Source organism: Amblyomma americanum, chromosome 11 (assembly GCF_052857255.1).
Source record: "Amblyomma americanum isolate KBUSLIRL-KWMA chromosome 11, ASM5285725v1, whole genome shotgun sequence".
In the NCBI taxonomy this organism is placed as follows: domain Eukaryota; kingdom Metazoa; phylum Arthropoda; class Arachnida; order Ixodida; family Ixodidae; genus Amblyomma; species Amblyomma americanum.
The window spans coordinates 120,353,845-120,372,385 of record NC_135507.1 but is presented as its reverse complement, the minus strand read 5'-3'; the positions used below and the strand labels follow the sequence as shown (position 1 = coordinate 120,372,385).

Here is an 18,541-nt window from a genome sequence, read left to right as displayed (position 1 = left end):
TTGAGGTACATACATCTTAACTAGATTAGAACATAAGTGAAACACTTACAGGTGCGATTCTAGAAACGTGATTTCACTCGATGAAAGCGAAAGAGATGAAATAGACCAAGTTTTACGAAGTCATAAGCTTCCACCACCTACCTTTCCGTCTTATCCCTTGATTTAAACAAAAAGGTAGCGTTGCGCAATATTGGGTAGCAAGGTATTTTTTTCGTTTCCTGAGGCTTCCCTTTACAGTTCACACAATGCTGCGCCAGATGACCTCCCATATTGTTCTTCACTGCCAAGTTATGTTCGCGTGCTTGTTCATTAAAACACCTACCAGTCTGCCCAATCTAAACTCTACCGCAAGTGAGGGGAATTTTGTAGACAAAGCCCCAATCGCACTTTGTGAACTTCTTTTCGTGATTGATATAGCATTGCGGTCTGCTTTTCTTTTCAGTCGACATCAAGGGGCAGACGCTGCTCAGCTTAATCGGTGCAGAAAAAACCACCCTGACACCGTATCGGTTCGCCAATTTTTTGACGTTGTGGGATACCCGGTGTATGTAGGGAATCACCTGCAGTGGCTTTTCCTTGTCTTTTTCATTCTTTTTACGGCCTTAGAGCTTCTGTAATAAGCTTTCACACGCTGCGGTGATAAGGTGGGGCGATGAACTTGCTGGATAAAGCTTTCTTCTAATTTGCGGTTGCATGATTTTTCGAGGGCAGACGGGCAGGCTAAGATTACGTTGGCACGTTTTACGAGCTTGGAATGTGCGCTTCCAAAAAGGATGGTTTTTCTGCACCGATTAAGCTGCAGCGTGTGCCCTTTGATGCTGAATGAAAAGAGAACCATGCAGGTCGCAGTGATATATCAAGTACTGGTAGAAGAGGGCAGATTTTTGGGTTTCTTGCAAATACAACGTGGACAAGTCAGGGAAGCTTCATGAGGTTCCCCCTTTCTAGTCTACTTTGTGCTTGCATTAAACCTATCTGCCTGTCCTCAAAGCTCCCTCACGCTTCCCCCTCTGTTGTTAACTCTGCTGCTGTTTGTGCAGGTTCTGCCGTGGATTTTGCATGCGACGCCCACCCCGGTATCAACGACCAACATCACCGTGATACAACCCCTGATGCTTTGCGCGGGCCACGTCACAAGCAACAACACAATCAAGGGATATCCACCACGAGATGTGACGTCACCAGCAGCCGATCTACTTAAGGAACGACGCGACACCGACCAGATCAGAGGGCACGGCATCTGGCCTGCGGACAGCATGGCTCACCCGCTGCTGCTGTTTGTGCAGGTTGGTTCCCCATCCACAGACTGCTGTTACCGTAGTGACAATAGATTTTTAGTCGTCCTGCCGTGCCCTGGTAGGCTTCATTGCATTGTTCTTGACTGTTGGTCCGTGCTGATGCTGCTGATGTCGGGAGACATAGAAGAAAACCCCGGACCTAAGACAGCTGAGCTGTTACAGACGATTATAGATAATCAAGCCGCGTCTGACTGCCGGTTGACAAATATCAGCAAGGATATTGGTCAGCTGAATGAAAAGACTGATAGACTGACTGATTCTCTGGCAGTGATACAAGAATTGAACAAAAGAATTGAATATCTTGAGGTAACAGTTCAGCAACAGGCCAGAAAACTGATTGAGTATGAAAACTATAGTCGTCGTAACAATCTGCTGGTTTTTGGTGTTTCTGAAAAAATCGGCGATTCAGAGACGGAGTTAAAGGCAGCTGTCATAGATAAAATTTTTTATGATACGCTGGGAGTTGAAGTAAAAGCCGTCGAAAAAATCCATCGCATAGGGCAAAAGAACAAAGAATGGCCTAGGCCAATTATTATGAAATTTTATGACAGCAGAGAAAAACAACAAGTGCTGAAGAACTGCAACAAACTGAAAGGACAATCGGTTAGTGTGAGCGATGACTATGCGAAGGAAACGGTAGCGGTGCGAAGGAAGTTGTGGGAAAGTGCCTCTGCTGAAAGGGCGCAGGGCGAGAAGGTCTTTTTGATCGACGACAAGCTCAAAATAAATGACAAGTTATACACGTGGGACAACGAGAAGAACGCACGCTCGCTCCTGAACTCCCGAGATAAGTTCAAGCACCGCACTCGAAAACCAGGCAACTCGCATGATGGCTCTGACACCTCGGATAATTCCGGCGAATCAACATCTAAACTCACCCCGTCATAGCTACGAATCTTATCATTGAATGCTCGTAGCGTTTTTAACAAAGTAACCGAGTTAGAATATGTATTACTGACAGAAAGTCCACACGTGCTCGTCGTAACCGAAACATGGCTAAACAACGGTGTGCCTAGTCACTGTATAGTGCCCCCAAACTACCAGATGTTCAGATTGGACAGGGATACTCGTGGTGGGGGTGTTGCAATCATTGTCAAAAGATCTATAGATGCAGTAATGGTCGAGTGCACTTTGCCTGAAACAGTTTGGTGCAAAATTACTTATGCGAGTGTTGCTTACCTTGTTGGCGCAGTGTATAGGCCGCCTGCCACTTCACCAGAGTTTTTGGATAACCTTAATATGTTCTTATGCACTCACTTGAACCGTACCACCAGACTAATAATGACCGGAGATTTTAATTTGCCTAGCATTAACTGGGACAGGCTCCTACCTGGGAACGTTGAAATTTCTAGTTCCGAAGCACTGCTGCAGATAATGTTTTCGCACAATCTTAAACAAATCGTGCAAGAAGACACGAGGGTAACACTCGAATCCCGGTCACTTTTGGACTTGGTGTTTCTTTCGGACAGAGTGGGTGACTGTACTGTGTCTGTTAAAGACGGGATATCTGACCACAGAATGGTTTCTGTGCACATTCCGATCAGAACAAACACTCGTGGCCAACCCTTTGTATCTGTACAATTTAAGGCTTATAGGCAGGCAGACGACACATCCATTCAAGATTCTTTAGAAATGTCATATAATGAATTCGAACTTGCCTGCGATTGTGAACCAGTTGAAAACCTATGGCTACGTTTCAAGAATATCATAAAACATTGCGTTGACAGATTCATTCCAACTCGAGAAAAGAAAATAAAACCCCGTAACCCTTGGATTAATCGACCTATTATACACATCAAGGGCAAGATAAAGAGGCTGCGCAGGAGAAAAGTGAGCTCAGCTGAGGTATCGAAATTGCGAAGGAGTTTAAAAACGGCTCTGATGGAATCAAAAGAGCAATTTTTTAATAAAAAATTAAGTAGCTTCGTTAAAACGGCACCTCGGAAGTTTTGGCTTTACCTTAGTGGCAATAAAGAGGAAATCAATAGAATTCAAATTAGTGAGAACATAGTAACAGAAAAAACAAAAATAGCAGATCATTTCAATAACTTTTTCCAGTCTGTTTTTTCTAAACCAAGCAATGATGACTGTGACGCGTACCCGCCTTCCTCCCTTTCATGTTCGATGGAAGACCTGGTCGTGACCCAGGCCGGCGTGTTTAATCAATTGTTACTTTTGGATTCTAAAAAGGCTAGCGGGCCGGATGGGACTCCAACCCAGTTTTTAAAGCGATACGCTGAGTGGATATCATTTTTCTTGACGATAATCTTTACAAAGTCCCTACACACTAACTCGTTGCCACAAGATTGGCGGTGCGCAGTCGTAACACCTGTTTTTAAAAACGGCGACCGACTACTCGCAAATAATTATCGCCCAATTTCCCTGACAAGTATCAGCTGTAAACTATTGGAACATATCATAAGTAAACATATACTAACTTTCCTCGAGGATAACACGTTCTTTTATCAGCATCAGCACGGGTTCCGAAGAGGGCTATCTACCATAACACAGCTCATAGAAACGATACATGATTTTAGTTCAGCCATAGATGCCCAAGAACAAATAGATGTCATTTGCGTAGATTTTGCAAAAGAATTTGACAAGGTTCCACACAGTAAATTACTTTTCAAGTTACACAAAGCAGGAATTAGCGAAACCATTCTTAAGTGGATTAAAGCCTATTTGAATAATCGCAGGCAGGTTGTGCATGTGGATGATTGTTTTTCTTCTACATTAGAAGTATATTCTGGCGTTCCTCAAGGGTCGGTTTTAGCTCCATTACTGTTCCTAATAAATATTAATGATATTAACGAGGTTACCGAGTCTCCCGTAGAATTGAAGCTTTTTGCAGACGACTGTTTAATTTATTCTCGAATAACACAAGCTGCCGACCAAATTAGAATAAACCGTGTCCTTAATTCCTTGCATCTTTGGTGCGAAAAATGGGGCATGGAAATTATTTACACAAAATCAACTTTTACGCATATAACTAATAAGAAGACTTTGCAGTTATTTTCTTATAATGTTGGAAAAAAATAATCTAAAAAATGTTTATACCTTCAAGTATTTAGGCGTCACAATTGCACATAATCTGCAGTGGCATAAACATATTAATAATGTGTGCTCGACAGCTTCCCAAAAACTTTACTTTCTGAGGAAGAAATTGGAACATGCAACAAAAGATGTCAAACTGATAGCTTACAAAACATTCATCCGCCCATCCTTGGAGTACGCTTGTGTCGTCTGGAGCCCGCACCAAAAAGTTCTAAAAGATAAACTGGAACGAATCCAAAGAATAGCTGCTCGGTTTATATCGTCAAGATACAGAAGAAGGGACTCAGTGACGGAAATGCTGAACTCATGTGGGCTCGAGTCACAAGAAAATCGAAGGAAAAAATCAAGACTAAAACTTTTCTTTCAAATAATTCAAGGGCACTTCAAGATAAAATCAGATAGATATGTTCAGCCTCCGGGAAGACGGAGCGCGAGAACAAGCCACACTCGATCGATCAAGCCTTACGACACACGTATTGATGTTTTTCGTTGCTCTTTTTTTCCTGATGTCATCGAAATTTGGAATGCTTTGCCTGTTGAAGTTGTCGAACAATCGGAAGTGCACAAGTTCGAACGCTCTATCGATATTTTGTGTCGGGGGCACCCAACTTGATGTTATGAGACATAAATTTTTTCTGTTGTACATTGCATTGTATTCCCTTTCTGTAACGACCCTCAAGCGAGGGTCAACAGTATCAATAAAAAAAAAAACTTTCTGTGTATAGTAAACGTAGTGATACTCAGAATGCTTTCAGCCGCCACTTCAACTTTTCTCGGAGTTACAGGACGTAATCACTTTACCTTCCTAGCCACGCCGCTCCCGCTCTCTCTGCTTACGATCTTCAACTACCGAAGGAGTGTGTCAAATTATTAAATCGTTCAAAATAAACCGGCGCATGATTAGATTTCATTCCTCCTTCTAGAGTTAAGCTCTTTACTGAAACCATGTCCACTGTTCTGGCCATTCTAACTAAATGCCAAATACAAGTGCTTTTCCTGATTGCCATAAGGGTGTGAAAATATCTGCCATTTTGAAGGGCCGCCGCGGTGGCTGAGACGCCGGTTCGATCCCGGCTACGGCTCTCGAATTTCGATGGAGGCGAAAATCCAGAGGCCCGTCTAAGGTGCGATGTCAGTGCACGTTAAATAACCCGAGATGGTCGAAATTCCCGTAGCCCTTAACTGCGGCATCTCCCATAGCCTGAGTCGCTTTGGGACATTAAACCCCCATAGACCAATATTTAAGGCAAGTGATCGAAACTACGTCAATAATTACTATTCTATCTGCATTCTTCACTTTTGTAGCGATAGCTACATTACGTTACAATTTCGAGCCTTCAGCGTGGCGGCGTCGCCAACCTGTGCCTGGTCAGCCACTCCTTGGCTGCGCCGCCACGCTGTCACGTGGTGCGGAGCAGCTGCCGGCGGCGCGGCGCCGTGGCTGATCACGTGGTTGGTCACGTGATCAGCCACATGGTGCGGAGCATCTGCTGCTGCCGGCGGCGCGGCGCGAAAACGAGACCGAGCTGCCACAGCTGTGCGCATGTGTCGTGTCAACTGGGACGAAGATAAAGAAGGAATGCCCAGCGAAACGTAGCGGCGAAAGACTGACTTTGCAATTCAACTGAGCAAGTTCCACTCGGCCAGCTGTAGGTACAAGTCACTCCAGGTTTAACCAGAGCTTAACCACCCCCAATTTTTTCAGCAAACTAAACGACAAGCTTTTCTGCACGCGAATATTGAATTAGCTGACACTGTGGTTTAGCTGACACCATGGTTTAGATGACACCGTGGTTTAGCTGACACCAATCACCGTAGTTCACCGTCGCCATGAAACGACTTTTGAACAAGAAGAAGCGCTTCTTTCGCCTTGCATAACTGTCAAAGACTGCGGTACGTTGGACCGCATACGGTGATGTTCTCCGAACTTACGGACTAGCAATCAAAGAAGCCAAGCGCGTGTTCCTAAATAATACACTGCCGTCACTCCTTTATACTAATCCATCTAAGTTCTGGAACATTATCAATCTCAAAGAACGGACAGTCATTCAACTTTCTGATAGCGCTGGGAACACATTGTTAAGTTAAGAATGTTGTACTGCGTTAAACCTTGCCTTTGCAAAGCCGTTTCCTGATTGCTCCTTCGATGTTCCTCTAGAAGTGCTAAATTACGATTTCTTTCCGATGGGCCCCATTGTCATCGATTTTGCTGGCATTGTGACATTAATCCAGAGCCTCAAGTTATACTTCCAGTTGCGGTGTCAACAACAATAATTAGAAGTGTTTGTTTGAAGAATACTTCTGTTTATTCCAGCATATATTTAGCGCTTCTTTTCACCCAGTTCGTCGAACACGCCACAATGTCAGCTGACTGGAATGTAGCGAGGGTGGTTCCACTCCTCAAGCAAGGTAATCTGAATTCTGCCCTTAGCTACAGACCTATTTCATTAACAAGCATTTCTTGTAAACTCTTGGAGCACATTATATATTCTAACCTCACATATTTTTGGAAAACAACTCTTTCTTGATCTCCTGTGAGCACGGGTTCCGGAAAACTTTTCTTGCATGACTACACTCTTATATTTCACTAATATCTTAGCGTGGTCTCTAGATAGTGGGTTACTAACCGACTGCATCTTTCTTGACTTCCTCTGCTGTTCCATTAAAGCCCTCCTCCTCCTCCTCCTCCTCCTCCTCCTCCTCCTCCTCCTCCTCCTCCTCCTCCTCCTCCTCCTCCTCCTCCTCCTCCTCTCTTGACTTCGCTAAGGCTTTGGATAAGGTATCGGATCCCTTACTCCTTCTTAAAAAGAGTTTCCTGAATACTGACCCTAACCTTCTTAAATGGAATGAATGTTTTTTGACTATCGCCACCCAGTTTGCATTAGATAGCGACTCTATCATCCCCATGTGCCGTGAGAACTGGTGTTCCGCAAGGTTCTGTTCTCTGTCCCTTACGGTTTTTATGTATATGATCTTCCGATTGGCATTAACTCTTCCCTTAAGCTTTTTGCTGATGACAGGCTTCTTTTTCGTGTGATACATAACGTTCAAAACAGTTCTCTCCTTCAGTCCAATCTTGATAACGTCTTAATTTGATGTCAGAGGTGGTCCTTGGTTCTCAATCCATCAAAGTGCAAAATTATGTCCATCTCACGCCAAGCGAATCCTTCTAAACCGTTCGATTTCAAGATTAATAGAGTTCCATTAGAGAACATTTTATTTTATAAATATCTGGATGTTCGCATCACTAACAACTTATCTTAGTGCATGCACATAGATTATGTTGTTAACAATGCAAACCATGCCCTTGGTTACATACGCAGAAACTTCTCTAAGGCTCCATCCCATATGAAGTTACTGTTTTATCAAACACTAATACGGCCAAAGCTAGAATACGCATCATCAATATGGGACCCCGCACAAGTCACCTTAATCGATGCTAGAGAATCTGTTCAGAATCGGTCAGCTCGCTTCATCATTTCAAAATATTCTCGCATGGCTAGTGTTCCTTTAATGAAATGTAAACTTGCTCTGGCTACTCTCGCAGTTCGTATGAATATTTCATGCCACAGTCTTTTCCACAGCATTTTCTTTCAGAACAAGACACTGAAACATGAATTTTCTTCTTCTATACCATCATACGTATCATCACGTGTCGAACCTCCGCATAAAGTTGCCATCAAAACCTGTAAAACGAATGTGCTTTTTAATCCTTTTTTTACCGAAGACTAGCACTGATTGGAACCACCTTTCACCCCATATCGCCTGCATTGAAGACGCGTCCTCCTTCAAGCCACTTATCACCAAGCCTGTCATCGAACAAGCGTCGGCATTATGATTTTTGCCTTTTTTTGTCTTTTGCCTGTACTTTTTGCTATGTATTTTTTTTTATTTTTTCACCCACCCCCTCTATAACCCTTGGGGGTCCTCAGGGTATTGCAATAAATAAATAAATCTTCTAAATTTTCAACAGCTTTGTTCCGACCAGGTGGTTCCACTGAACTAGCCCACATAAATATGATTGAAATTGTCAACCAAGCCATTGATAACTGTACAAATGTTGGAGCCATCTTCATCGATCTAACAGAAGCTTTTCATACAATCAAACCACCCAATACTTGCTGATAAACGAATCATGAAATTTCCAGTTCATCATCTGAGTTCATCCGCAGTTGCATAAGTAACCAATCGCACGTTGTTCTTAAAAATAATGTTTGTTTCTACCCCTTAGGCTATAAACAACGGTGTCCTGGAGGAATGAATACCTGGCCCACTACTCTTCTTAAAGTTAGTTATGTATCTACTCGTTGCACTACATCGCACAAAATGTGATATGCGGAGAATATAAACACGTATACTACCCTCATATCCACCGCCATACTTCGGCTTAAGCTTAACAAAGACATAAAAACATTATTTGTTGTTTATTTTTATAGCGTAATGACCCGGAAGCATTACAGTGGGATAAATAAAATAGTACAAAAATAAAAGCAAGAGCAAAAAGAGCAAGAAAGTGCAAGTACACAGAAATAGGCGCGAAAGACAGGAAGAAAATAATCTTTAGAATCTGCAGCAAGGATCCATTGAAGACATTATTCAGGCAGTAAAGGACAAATTTTAGGCAGTGACAAGCATATACACATTAAGAGAAAAACGTTAGTTTTACGAAGTGCGTGATGCAAAAATAAATGCTACGATATCCATACCCATAGACACCTTTTTAATGTTTGTCTTCCAAGATTAGTACTTATTTCATACACATCGAAAGAGCTCAATGCCTTCAGAATTGAGCCATCAGGCTAGTGCATTTCAGTTCATTCCATTCGCACTATATAAAACTCTATCGCATCGAGAGCAGTTCCAATTCGACAATATTTCCGTGTAAAATTGTACACAATTATGTGCAAGCTAATTATCCATCACGCTCATATTGATGACGTAATTGTGCAGCTTATAAATGGTAATCATGCTAGGTTTCAATTGCGAGATATTCTTATTTCGTGAAAAGCGAGGACTAATAGAAAATTTACTGCTTGTTTACCGGCATATCGTATTGGAGTAATTTAGCTTGTGAAACTAAAGCATTATTTGATGTGCACTGATTCTACCATTGAATTAAAGCATATTTAATGGACCCGCTGCGTAGTTCACTTGCCTAATCAGTAATAATCAACGTTTACTTGTTATTTAATATGTATTATGCAACTAAGTTGACACTATATATATATATATATATATATATATATATATATATATATATATATATATATATATATATATATCTTAATTTTTATGTTAATATAATTAATTTTTACCATTTCTTTTGCGTAGGTTGTGTTTTATACTGATTTTTCGAAACACTGGTTCACATTGTTTGAGATTTTACCCCACTTGCTTTGTTCGATCTGCCCTATTGTTAAACACTCGTTTATTATTGTATTCACTCTTAATGTTTACGTCAATAAAAAAGTTTAACTTGAACATTAACTGAAATTACCTGAATATGCTCAAAGGGGATTGCCTGTAGTACATCGGATGAACACTTATTCATATGGCGAGAGCATTCAGTGCATGATGTAAAAGGAATGCCGTACCAGCAGCTTCCTAAACTACGGTGTTCCTGGGATTGCTGGTTCTCGTCAACGGATATTAAGAGAGATATAGTTGTAAAATAAAAAAGTGAAGCATTTTTTTCGAAGTTACTATACACACAATTTTTCTTCTGAGGAAGATAAAACAGTTTGAGAATTCAGTACATGCGAACGGTAAGCTAACATTGAACCCCTATCGACAAGCTTGTTGCCATCAGGAGGACAATGTGCAGCTGACACCAGTAATGTGCTCCCTGATTTCCAACGCCTTCTCTGGGCCCTGACTGATCGATGACTGATGAGCACCGTTAGGTTTTTAGGGTGATAACGAAGTCGAGGATTTTCGTGCCTCTCGCTGGTGGCGTGTGGGCGCAAAGCGTTGCCGATATCCGCACCTAGGTTCTGGCGAAGGCCCCAAATTACTTCCTCCCCTCGCTCACTCTTCCCCTCTATCAGACTAACCGTTGATGGCCACACGTCTGCCATCCGTGATGCTCGCTTTAATTGCCCTCTGTCCGAATCGAGTTAGCTGAGAGCCATGGCCGCACGCTGAAGAAGAGAACAAAGTGTGCGATGTTCAACCCGAGCACAAAAAAATTCTGGCAGATGTAAAAAAGCGCAGAACCCCCATTGAGACACATAGTCAACATTAGAATAGGAGCCAGAGCTGAGCGACACAAAAACATAATATCGTCTTTACGCGGAAAATTGGGAGTACAGAGGAAGCAGCAAAATGACAGCTGGATATCACGACTGCTCTTCGCGAATACTCGTTCACGCAAACGAGCTGTAATGCGGTGAGTGGGCTCCGGGGATGATTAAATCGATTCGTGGCAGAAGAGGACGTCGTTATAATGAGAGGAAACTGGGTTTGACTCTTCTAAACCGCTCTCTTTATACATCCGATGGCCGATGCGCAGTGGTAGTCTTTAACTTCTCTTATGAAGAAAGTAAACATTTCATACTGCGAGGAACCTTGCTCTCTAGGATTTAAAAAAAAAACATTTTCAGACGGATCAACCGTCTGATAAGTGGAAGCAATCGGAGTTAGAGGAATTTCGCTCATGCTTGGAGCTTCATTTCTGCCTCAAAAATTATAAGAACTTTGTCGCCGTCATAAACGAGCCGCATACAGGACAAGCATTTAGAACAAAAAATCGTACTCAGTGAACGAACGCGCACAACGCCATGAAAATCTAGAAGAACCATCGCAAAGCGAACTTCCTTCGTGAAGAAGACCTAACGAACCGTAATAATACGTCCGATAGAGATAATCGCAAAGTAGTTTTAGGGCTCCTAATTACGAAGCAGAGTCATTTTCGTGCACATTTCATTAGCCAGTTTCACTCCTCAAGCATCCGGATTCACTGCGCATTTCCGTGAAGCAAAACAGTCAGAAAATGTTCGATTGCACTTCAATACCACCGAAAGGAGAATATTGGATAGATGTCGCCATGGCACAGTTGCTAGAACACCGGACGCGAAATTCGAAGGTCCTGGGTTCGAATCCTAGCGACGAAAAGTGATTGGTTTTCTTCTTCCTTCTAATCATTTATATTTAAAATACTTGCTGCATCAGTCTGCTATTGGCAAACATAATAGATTGAAAAATAGAAAATCCTCAATGCCCCTTGGTATCGGTGTCTGCTTTCTTGCGTAAAGTATGTCATAACTTCCCCCTCTTTTTTCCTACCTTCTCTGCTCAATAGCTAACGAGAGCCTCAATTCTGGGAGTTGGTGCCGTAGATAGCATAATAAAGTTCTCTCATAGCTTTCACCCTCATCGTTCGATCACATTCCTACGTGGAAATCGCGGCAGAGGACGTACTACGTACGCCGCTATGGACGAGGGTGGCGCTGGTGAACACTTCGCTTACACAACACATAAACGCCCCCCGAAAGCAGATTGGACAGCCGCCGGCGTAGCCCGTTAGTAGACCATCGGACCGGAAATTCGGAGGTGGTGGGTTGGATTGCATCGGCGGCATGCTGTTGTTTTTTTCTTCTGCTTTCAAATCAGTTGCATTTAAAATCCTTACCCAATTTATCTTCCATCGATGTAAACCAGAAAAAATATTCCCTATGCTTTCTGTTTCGGTGACTGTTGGCTTCCGCCATGGATGGCACAATCACAGATGTGACACCAGTAGTCACGCAATCTACTTCAGGCAGTGCTAACATCGAATAAATATCATTAGCTTTGGGATTACATAAATGAGGACGGCTTGAAAGCCTCACGCGTCTCACCTGCCCTTAAGCCTTTGCGCACAATCCCGCGCATCTTTTCTCCCCGTGGATTGCTTAGGCTCGAGTGTGTTCACACGCCAGGCGGGTTCTTCGTCTAGTGCATCAACGCGCACATGATCGCGGAGGTGTTGGTTGATAAGCGTAGAAGGAAGCAGTACACAGCAGTGTTGTGGAATCGTGGGAAATGTCCCACATTTTGGGAAAACTGAAATTGAAAACAGGCAACAAAATTCAGTCTGTGCAAAGCCTAGAAAATGTTTGCGATACCTGTAAACCTGCTCTCTTGCATGTCACAATAAAGAAGAATTAAAGGAGGATCGGTCCTCGGCCAGCTCAAGACCGCAATCGCTGTAATCTCCTAGAAGATGCAGTTTATTGTTGTACTTGGCTTCATATAATTAGCTGCAGTGCAATGACCCGATTGTCTGAGGGCTGAAAATGTATACCACTTAATTATTCCCAGCTAACATCTCGCGTTGTATTGCCATGGGCCTGGACCGGTTGTGGTTTCAGGCCTCACAAAAACAAGAACTTCGATGACTTGTCGATTTACCAAGGCGAAAGAGTGCTTTTTAAATAGCTGCACTGAAACGCCGAATGTTTAAAACATTCACTCTAATTACAATGGTTAAAGTGCGGGAGATAAACCAGACTTACACTCATATTATTATAGCTGTGGCTGTTCTACGCATACTCACTTAGGAACCGTGGGCTATTGCGGAGAGCTCCCGTGCTAAAGTTTAGATATTTAGAAAGCATATGCAGTCCTCCGTAAATTACACAAAACTAGTTGAGTAAGTTATTACTTGCGCAAGGCGGAGGAGGAGGACAGGCGCGAAGGTTAACCTGTTGATGAAAGCAGTTTGCTACCCAGCACTGAGGGAAATGAATGAGGGGATATAATGGTGAGGGACAAAATGGAGCGATAAAGCAGTGAAAAAGCAGTGAAAGTAGTGAAAACGAGTACTGATAAACTGGTGCAAAGGCAGAAGGCGAAAAACCTTCGGCAAAGTGACAGCCTGTCGCGCAGGCCCGACACTCAAGAACCGCAGGAAGGCCTGGCAGGCCCTCATCGCCAATGATCGCCGAGGCAGTGTCCAAGAATCTTGAACTCCGTTAGCGAGCGTGAATCGATGTGTTCCAGGGCACGGCGTTGAGAATGCCTTTCAGAACTGTACGCTGAGCATTCACAAAAAAAAATTAGGTGCGGTTCATCATCATCATCAGCCGGACTACACCCAATGCAGAGCAAAGGCCTCTTCCATGTCTCTGCAATTAACCCTGTATTTTGCCAGCTGCGCCCACTTTATGCCTGCAAACTTCCTAAGCCTGGTTAGAGAGTGAAAGCAGTGGTCTACCGGGCAACTAGACGCTGCTTGGAGTCTGTAACGCTCAGTGCCTTCCGCGCGCTGGATAGGCAGTGCGCCTACCCTGCCGCTCTGGCAGGTGGCAGTTAAATGAATGGTTGATCGCGAGAGGTTGGTCACCCAATGAACGCTGCGGCCTATTGCTGCAGTGCCGCGTGCCTGCCACAACGTCAGCGTTAACGCATACAGCCCACATCTCTCTCTCACCTCTGCCACGTACCTCAAAGTGCCTACCTCAAATATTCAAGAGTGGTCTGTTTTAATGCATCGGCGCTAAATCAGCATTCTTTTTTATGCCTGATATGGAAAGAAGCACACGAGGTTGGTGCAGACTCTCTAATAGAGCAGACATCTACAGGCAGGTGTAAATTGGGCTGGTATATAGAAAGTCGCGATGAACGTCAATAATTTTCGCAAAATATGTACTCAAGATAGTGTGCGGGAATCCGAGAGAGGTGACGAATATGTACTCTCAAGGCTTCGATTGTTACATAGGCAATCAATGGATTATCCTTGGCGATGAGTACTGTTGCGGCTGTAGACGCGCATTTTGGCAGTCCTAGGCATGTCCAGAGAGCTTGAGCTTCCAGGCTTTGTAGACACCGTAGCTTCGTTTTCCTCAAATTTTCTAGTGCAGAGTGACTGTACGGAAGAAATCCCATAAATAATGTGGTCTACAGCTGGAGCATTGACTGCACTGAGGCTCCTCAAGACTTCCCGCCGAGAAAGAAGAAAACATAAGCGATCGATGTCAGCCGCCTTTTCATGTACGAGACATGTGGGCTCCACGATAGATTACGATCGACGATTACTCCAAGGAAGCGGCAGTTTCTTTTTTAGGGTACTGTTGAGCCATTTATATGTGCGCGGTAGCGATACACGCTCTTGTGTGTGAAGGCAACACGGGAACATTTATTAGTAGAAATGTCCAGGACTTGCAGGCAGAGGTAGGCCGTGGATCGGTGGCTGTGCCACGATGCGGTCGCTTAACCCGTTCTGCCTCGCCATGCAGGTGATCGCTCCCCTCTGGATTACCACGCTTTTCCCCGCCCCTCTTGCTGCCTGTCCACCGGACATCTCGCCGGAATGGACGCCCGCTCTCAACCGAACCGACATGTGCCAGCCTTGCGCCATCACCGCTTCGCCCGATCGTGCGCTGACCTCGCCAGTGCACTGCACCCTCGACAGACAGTTGGAAACACCATCGCCATTAACATCCTCTCCCGCTCCAGCTTTTAAGCAGCTTCGGCCACCGGCGTCGCTTTGTGGGCTCGGTGGCTGTGCCACGATGCGGTCGCTTAACCCGTTCTGCCTCGCCATGCAGGTTAGTAAGCCATGTTGTCTTTACGCTAAGAAATCTAGTGATTACTTTTTGATACACCTGCCGAGCCCGCAATGCTGCCTTGCCATTGTCACAGAGTGTTCTGATGTCATTATTTCCTTGCTTCTGTTGTCCGGCGACATAGAGACTAACCCCGGCCCTGCCTCACTCGAAACTGTAGTTACGGAACTTAAAAAATTGTCCGCCGGTCAGTGGACATTAATCGCGGAAGTTACAGACCTCAAAAACCAGTTACTAACAACAGACAACCTTATTTCTGATCTAAGCAGGCGCATCAGCGCTCTTGAAGGTCATTACCAAACCATACAGTCACTACGCACAGAGATAGAAGGCCTAAGCACTCACACCACCCAGGCAACTCGCCAGCTCTGTGATCTTGAGGATCGCATAGACGAAGCAGAAAACCAATCACGAAGAAACAACCTCATATTCTACAACATTCCGGACCCTGACCCATCTGAAACGTGGGCCGACACTGAAAAGCTACTAATTCGCCATTGCTCCGAATTTTTGGACATCACCCTCGACCCCAAAACAATAGACCGCACTCACCGTCTTGGGCGCCACGAACCTGATCGCTGCCGTCCGTTAATTGCCAAATTCGCACTTTTCAAAACGAAGGACGAAATTCTAGCTAATGGCCGCAAATTCAAGGACACTGACTACTCCGTCGGTGAAGATTTTTCACGCCGCGTTCGCAATGTGCGCAAACACCTAGTTACATTTGCCAAAAGCAAGACTAACCGTTTTTCTTTGCGATACAAAACCCTGTTCATCGGTTCCCGACGATATATCTTCGACGAACCATCGCAATCTGTAAAAGAGATACCATAGCGCTTGCTGCGCCGCAAGCCCCCAGCCGCTCAAGTACCTGCCAACCCCCAGCCTAATCTCTCCTTTTCGGCGATTTTGACAAACATACGTAGTTTTCTTCCGAAACGCGAAATCATCTCTAATCTTGTGTGTTCATCTGCTAGTAACTTGCTGATACTTACTGAAACATGGCTCACTAATGGCATCACAGATACTGAAGTTCTTGCTGACACCGAATTTTAACCTTTTTCGCAAAGATCGCACATCCGCTCGAATTGGAGGCGTTTTCATCGCAGTTAGCAATCAGTTCTCGTGTAGAGTTATTAATATTCCATCAGACCTTGAGATAGTATGGCTACTTTGTCGCGCTACGCCCCAAACCGTACTGCTGGGCGTTTGTTATAGAGCGCCAAATACCAACTCCGATTTCTCTCGAATTCTTAACGACGTGATCAGCCAATTAACGAGGAAATACCCAAAAGCGCATATCATTCTTTTTGGAGACTTCAATTTTCCAGAAATCAACTGGCAGACACAGACAGCAGTCGGCAACAGGGAAGCGAATGATTTTATCGAGGTCTGCCTAAACTTCAACTTAACTCAAGTGGTATCTGAACCGACCCGCGGTGCAAACATCCTAGATCTAATCCTGACTACCCACCCGGAAGCCCTCTCATCTTTCACTTATCTACGCGAAATCAGCGACCATAAAGTAATCCACGCCACATTTGAGTTCCACCCATCACGACGCCAGAATCAAAACAAAACTATTCGCCTCTACGACAAAGGAAACTATGAAGCCTTTAGTCTTGAATTAAACCAATATCTCACAACACTTGAAGCATCTTTTCACGATAATTCAGTAAATGACAATTGGTCCCGTTTTAAGAAAAAGGTTAGCGAACTAACCGATAAATACATCCACAAAATAAGCTTCCACTCGGACCGCCAGAAACCATGGTATACCAAAACGATAAAAAGACTCGACAATAAAAAACAGCGCCTTTTCTGTGCGGCAAAATTAAAGCAATACGACGAGTTCGCATGGGAAAAATACTATACAGCAGAACGCACCTACCTATCAGAAATTCGCAACGCAAAATACTCTTTCCTTCACAACGACCTCCCCATATTGTTGACTTCCAATACCAGAAAGTTTTGGCAGGTCATAAGTGAGCACCCGGCACATACCATCACTCTAACTAAAGAGTCTGGAGAGAAAGCTGATGACATTGAGTGCGCTGACATTTTTAATAACGCCTTTTCATCGGTGTTCACTAATGAAATTCACCCACCAACTGCAACTTTCGCCGTCAATATAGAGTCCAGCATGCCTGCTATCGCGTTTTCTGAAGCCGGCATTTCCTCGCTCATTGAACACCTTGAAACTTCATCATCTGCCGGCGTCGACGAAATTAACTCCAAAATACTGCGCAACACTAAGAATATTTCTGCAATATACTTATTGTTATTGTTTTCCCAGTCGCTTTCTACAGGTTCCATTCCGGATGACTGGAAAGTGGGAAAGGTCATTCCCGTCTTTAAGTCCGGTAACAAAGATTCTCCTTTAAATTACCGTCCGATATCATTAACCAGCATACCTTGCAAAATCATGGAACACGTCATCTATTCTCAAATCATGGACTTTCTTGACGCTATCAACTTCTTTCATCCCTCACAACACGGGTTTCGCAAGGGTTTGTCATGTGAAACTCAACTGGCCGTCTTTCTTCATGACGTTCACTCTAACCTCGACCTAAATTTACAAACTGACGCTATTTTTCAAGACTTTGCTAAAGCATTTGATAAAGTTCCCCACAGGCGTTTACTGCTAAAACTAACCATGCTAAAACTGCATCCTAACGTCTTATTGTGGATCGAAGAATTCCTTTTTAACCGCTCCCAGTTTGTTCTCGCTAACAGCCAGAGTTCCAACCCTCTTCCAGTAACATCAGGCGTACCCCAAGGTTCTGTACTTGCTCCCCTTCTATTCTTAATCTACATAAACGACTTACCCTCAAACCTGGTTTGCAATGTTCGTCTGTTTGCAGACGACTGCGTTATTTACCACACGATTTCCAACACCTTTGACCAATCACAGCTCCAAAACGACATTGACACAGTGCATGCCTGGTGCGATGACTGGCTAATGTCGCTTAATCCTAATAAATGTAAACTAGTATCTTTTCACCGCCGGCGTAACCCCCATATTTTCATTTACTCCGTTGCTAACGTTCCACTAGAATCTGTATACTCATACAAATACCTAGGTGTCACCTTGTGCCAGGATCTCTCCTGGCGCTCTCATGTAACGAACATCGTCGCATCAACTAACCGGTCATTGGGTTTTTTGAAACGTTATCTACGGCACGCCCCTCAAAGTATTAAACTTCTCGCCTACCAATCACTCATTCGACCAAAACTAGAATACGCATCTGCTATCTGGAGCCCGCAAAAAAGTATATCTCATCAGTTCACTAGAATCTGTCCAAAATCGCGCCACGAGGTTCATTCATTCTGCCTATTCATACGACATCAGTATATCGTCACTTAAACGACAATCAGGTTTATCAACTCTTGCCCATCGTCGTCGCATTGCTTTTCTTAGTCTGTTTCATAAGTTTTTTTACAGCTCCTTCGGACAACCACCCTACATCACACCGCCCGCTCGCATATCTCATCGCACCGGCCATCCACTGCAAGTGTCATGCCAACGCACCCGCACCGTCACTTTTTCCGCATCCTTTTTTCTTCGCACTGCTAAAGACTGAAATGGCCTTCCCCACGACGTTGATGCCATCACCTGCCAATCAAGTTTTGTGAACAATT

The 18,541-nt window shown here is 44.0% G+C and overlaps 1 protein-coding gene across 1 annotated transcript; it reads left to right on the top strand.

Moving 5' to 3' along the window:
• The first annotated feature begins 11,784 nt into the window (after positions 1-11,784).
• Positions 11,785-15,733, top strand: LOC144109875 (uncharacterized). The gene is made up of 2 exons (XM_077642644.1): positions 11,785-11,803; positions 14,790-15,733. The coding sequence occupies exons 1-2, from the start codon at positions 11,785-11,787 to the stop codon at positions 15,731-15,733; spliced, it is 963 nt and encodes a 320-aa protein (XP_077498770.1).
• Positions 15,734-18,541: the final 2,808 nt, after the last annotated feature.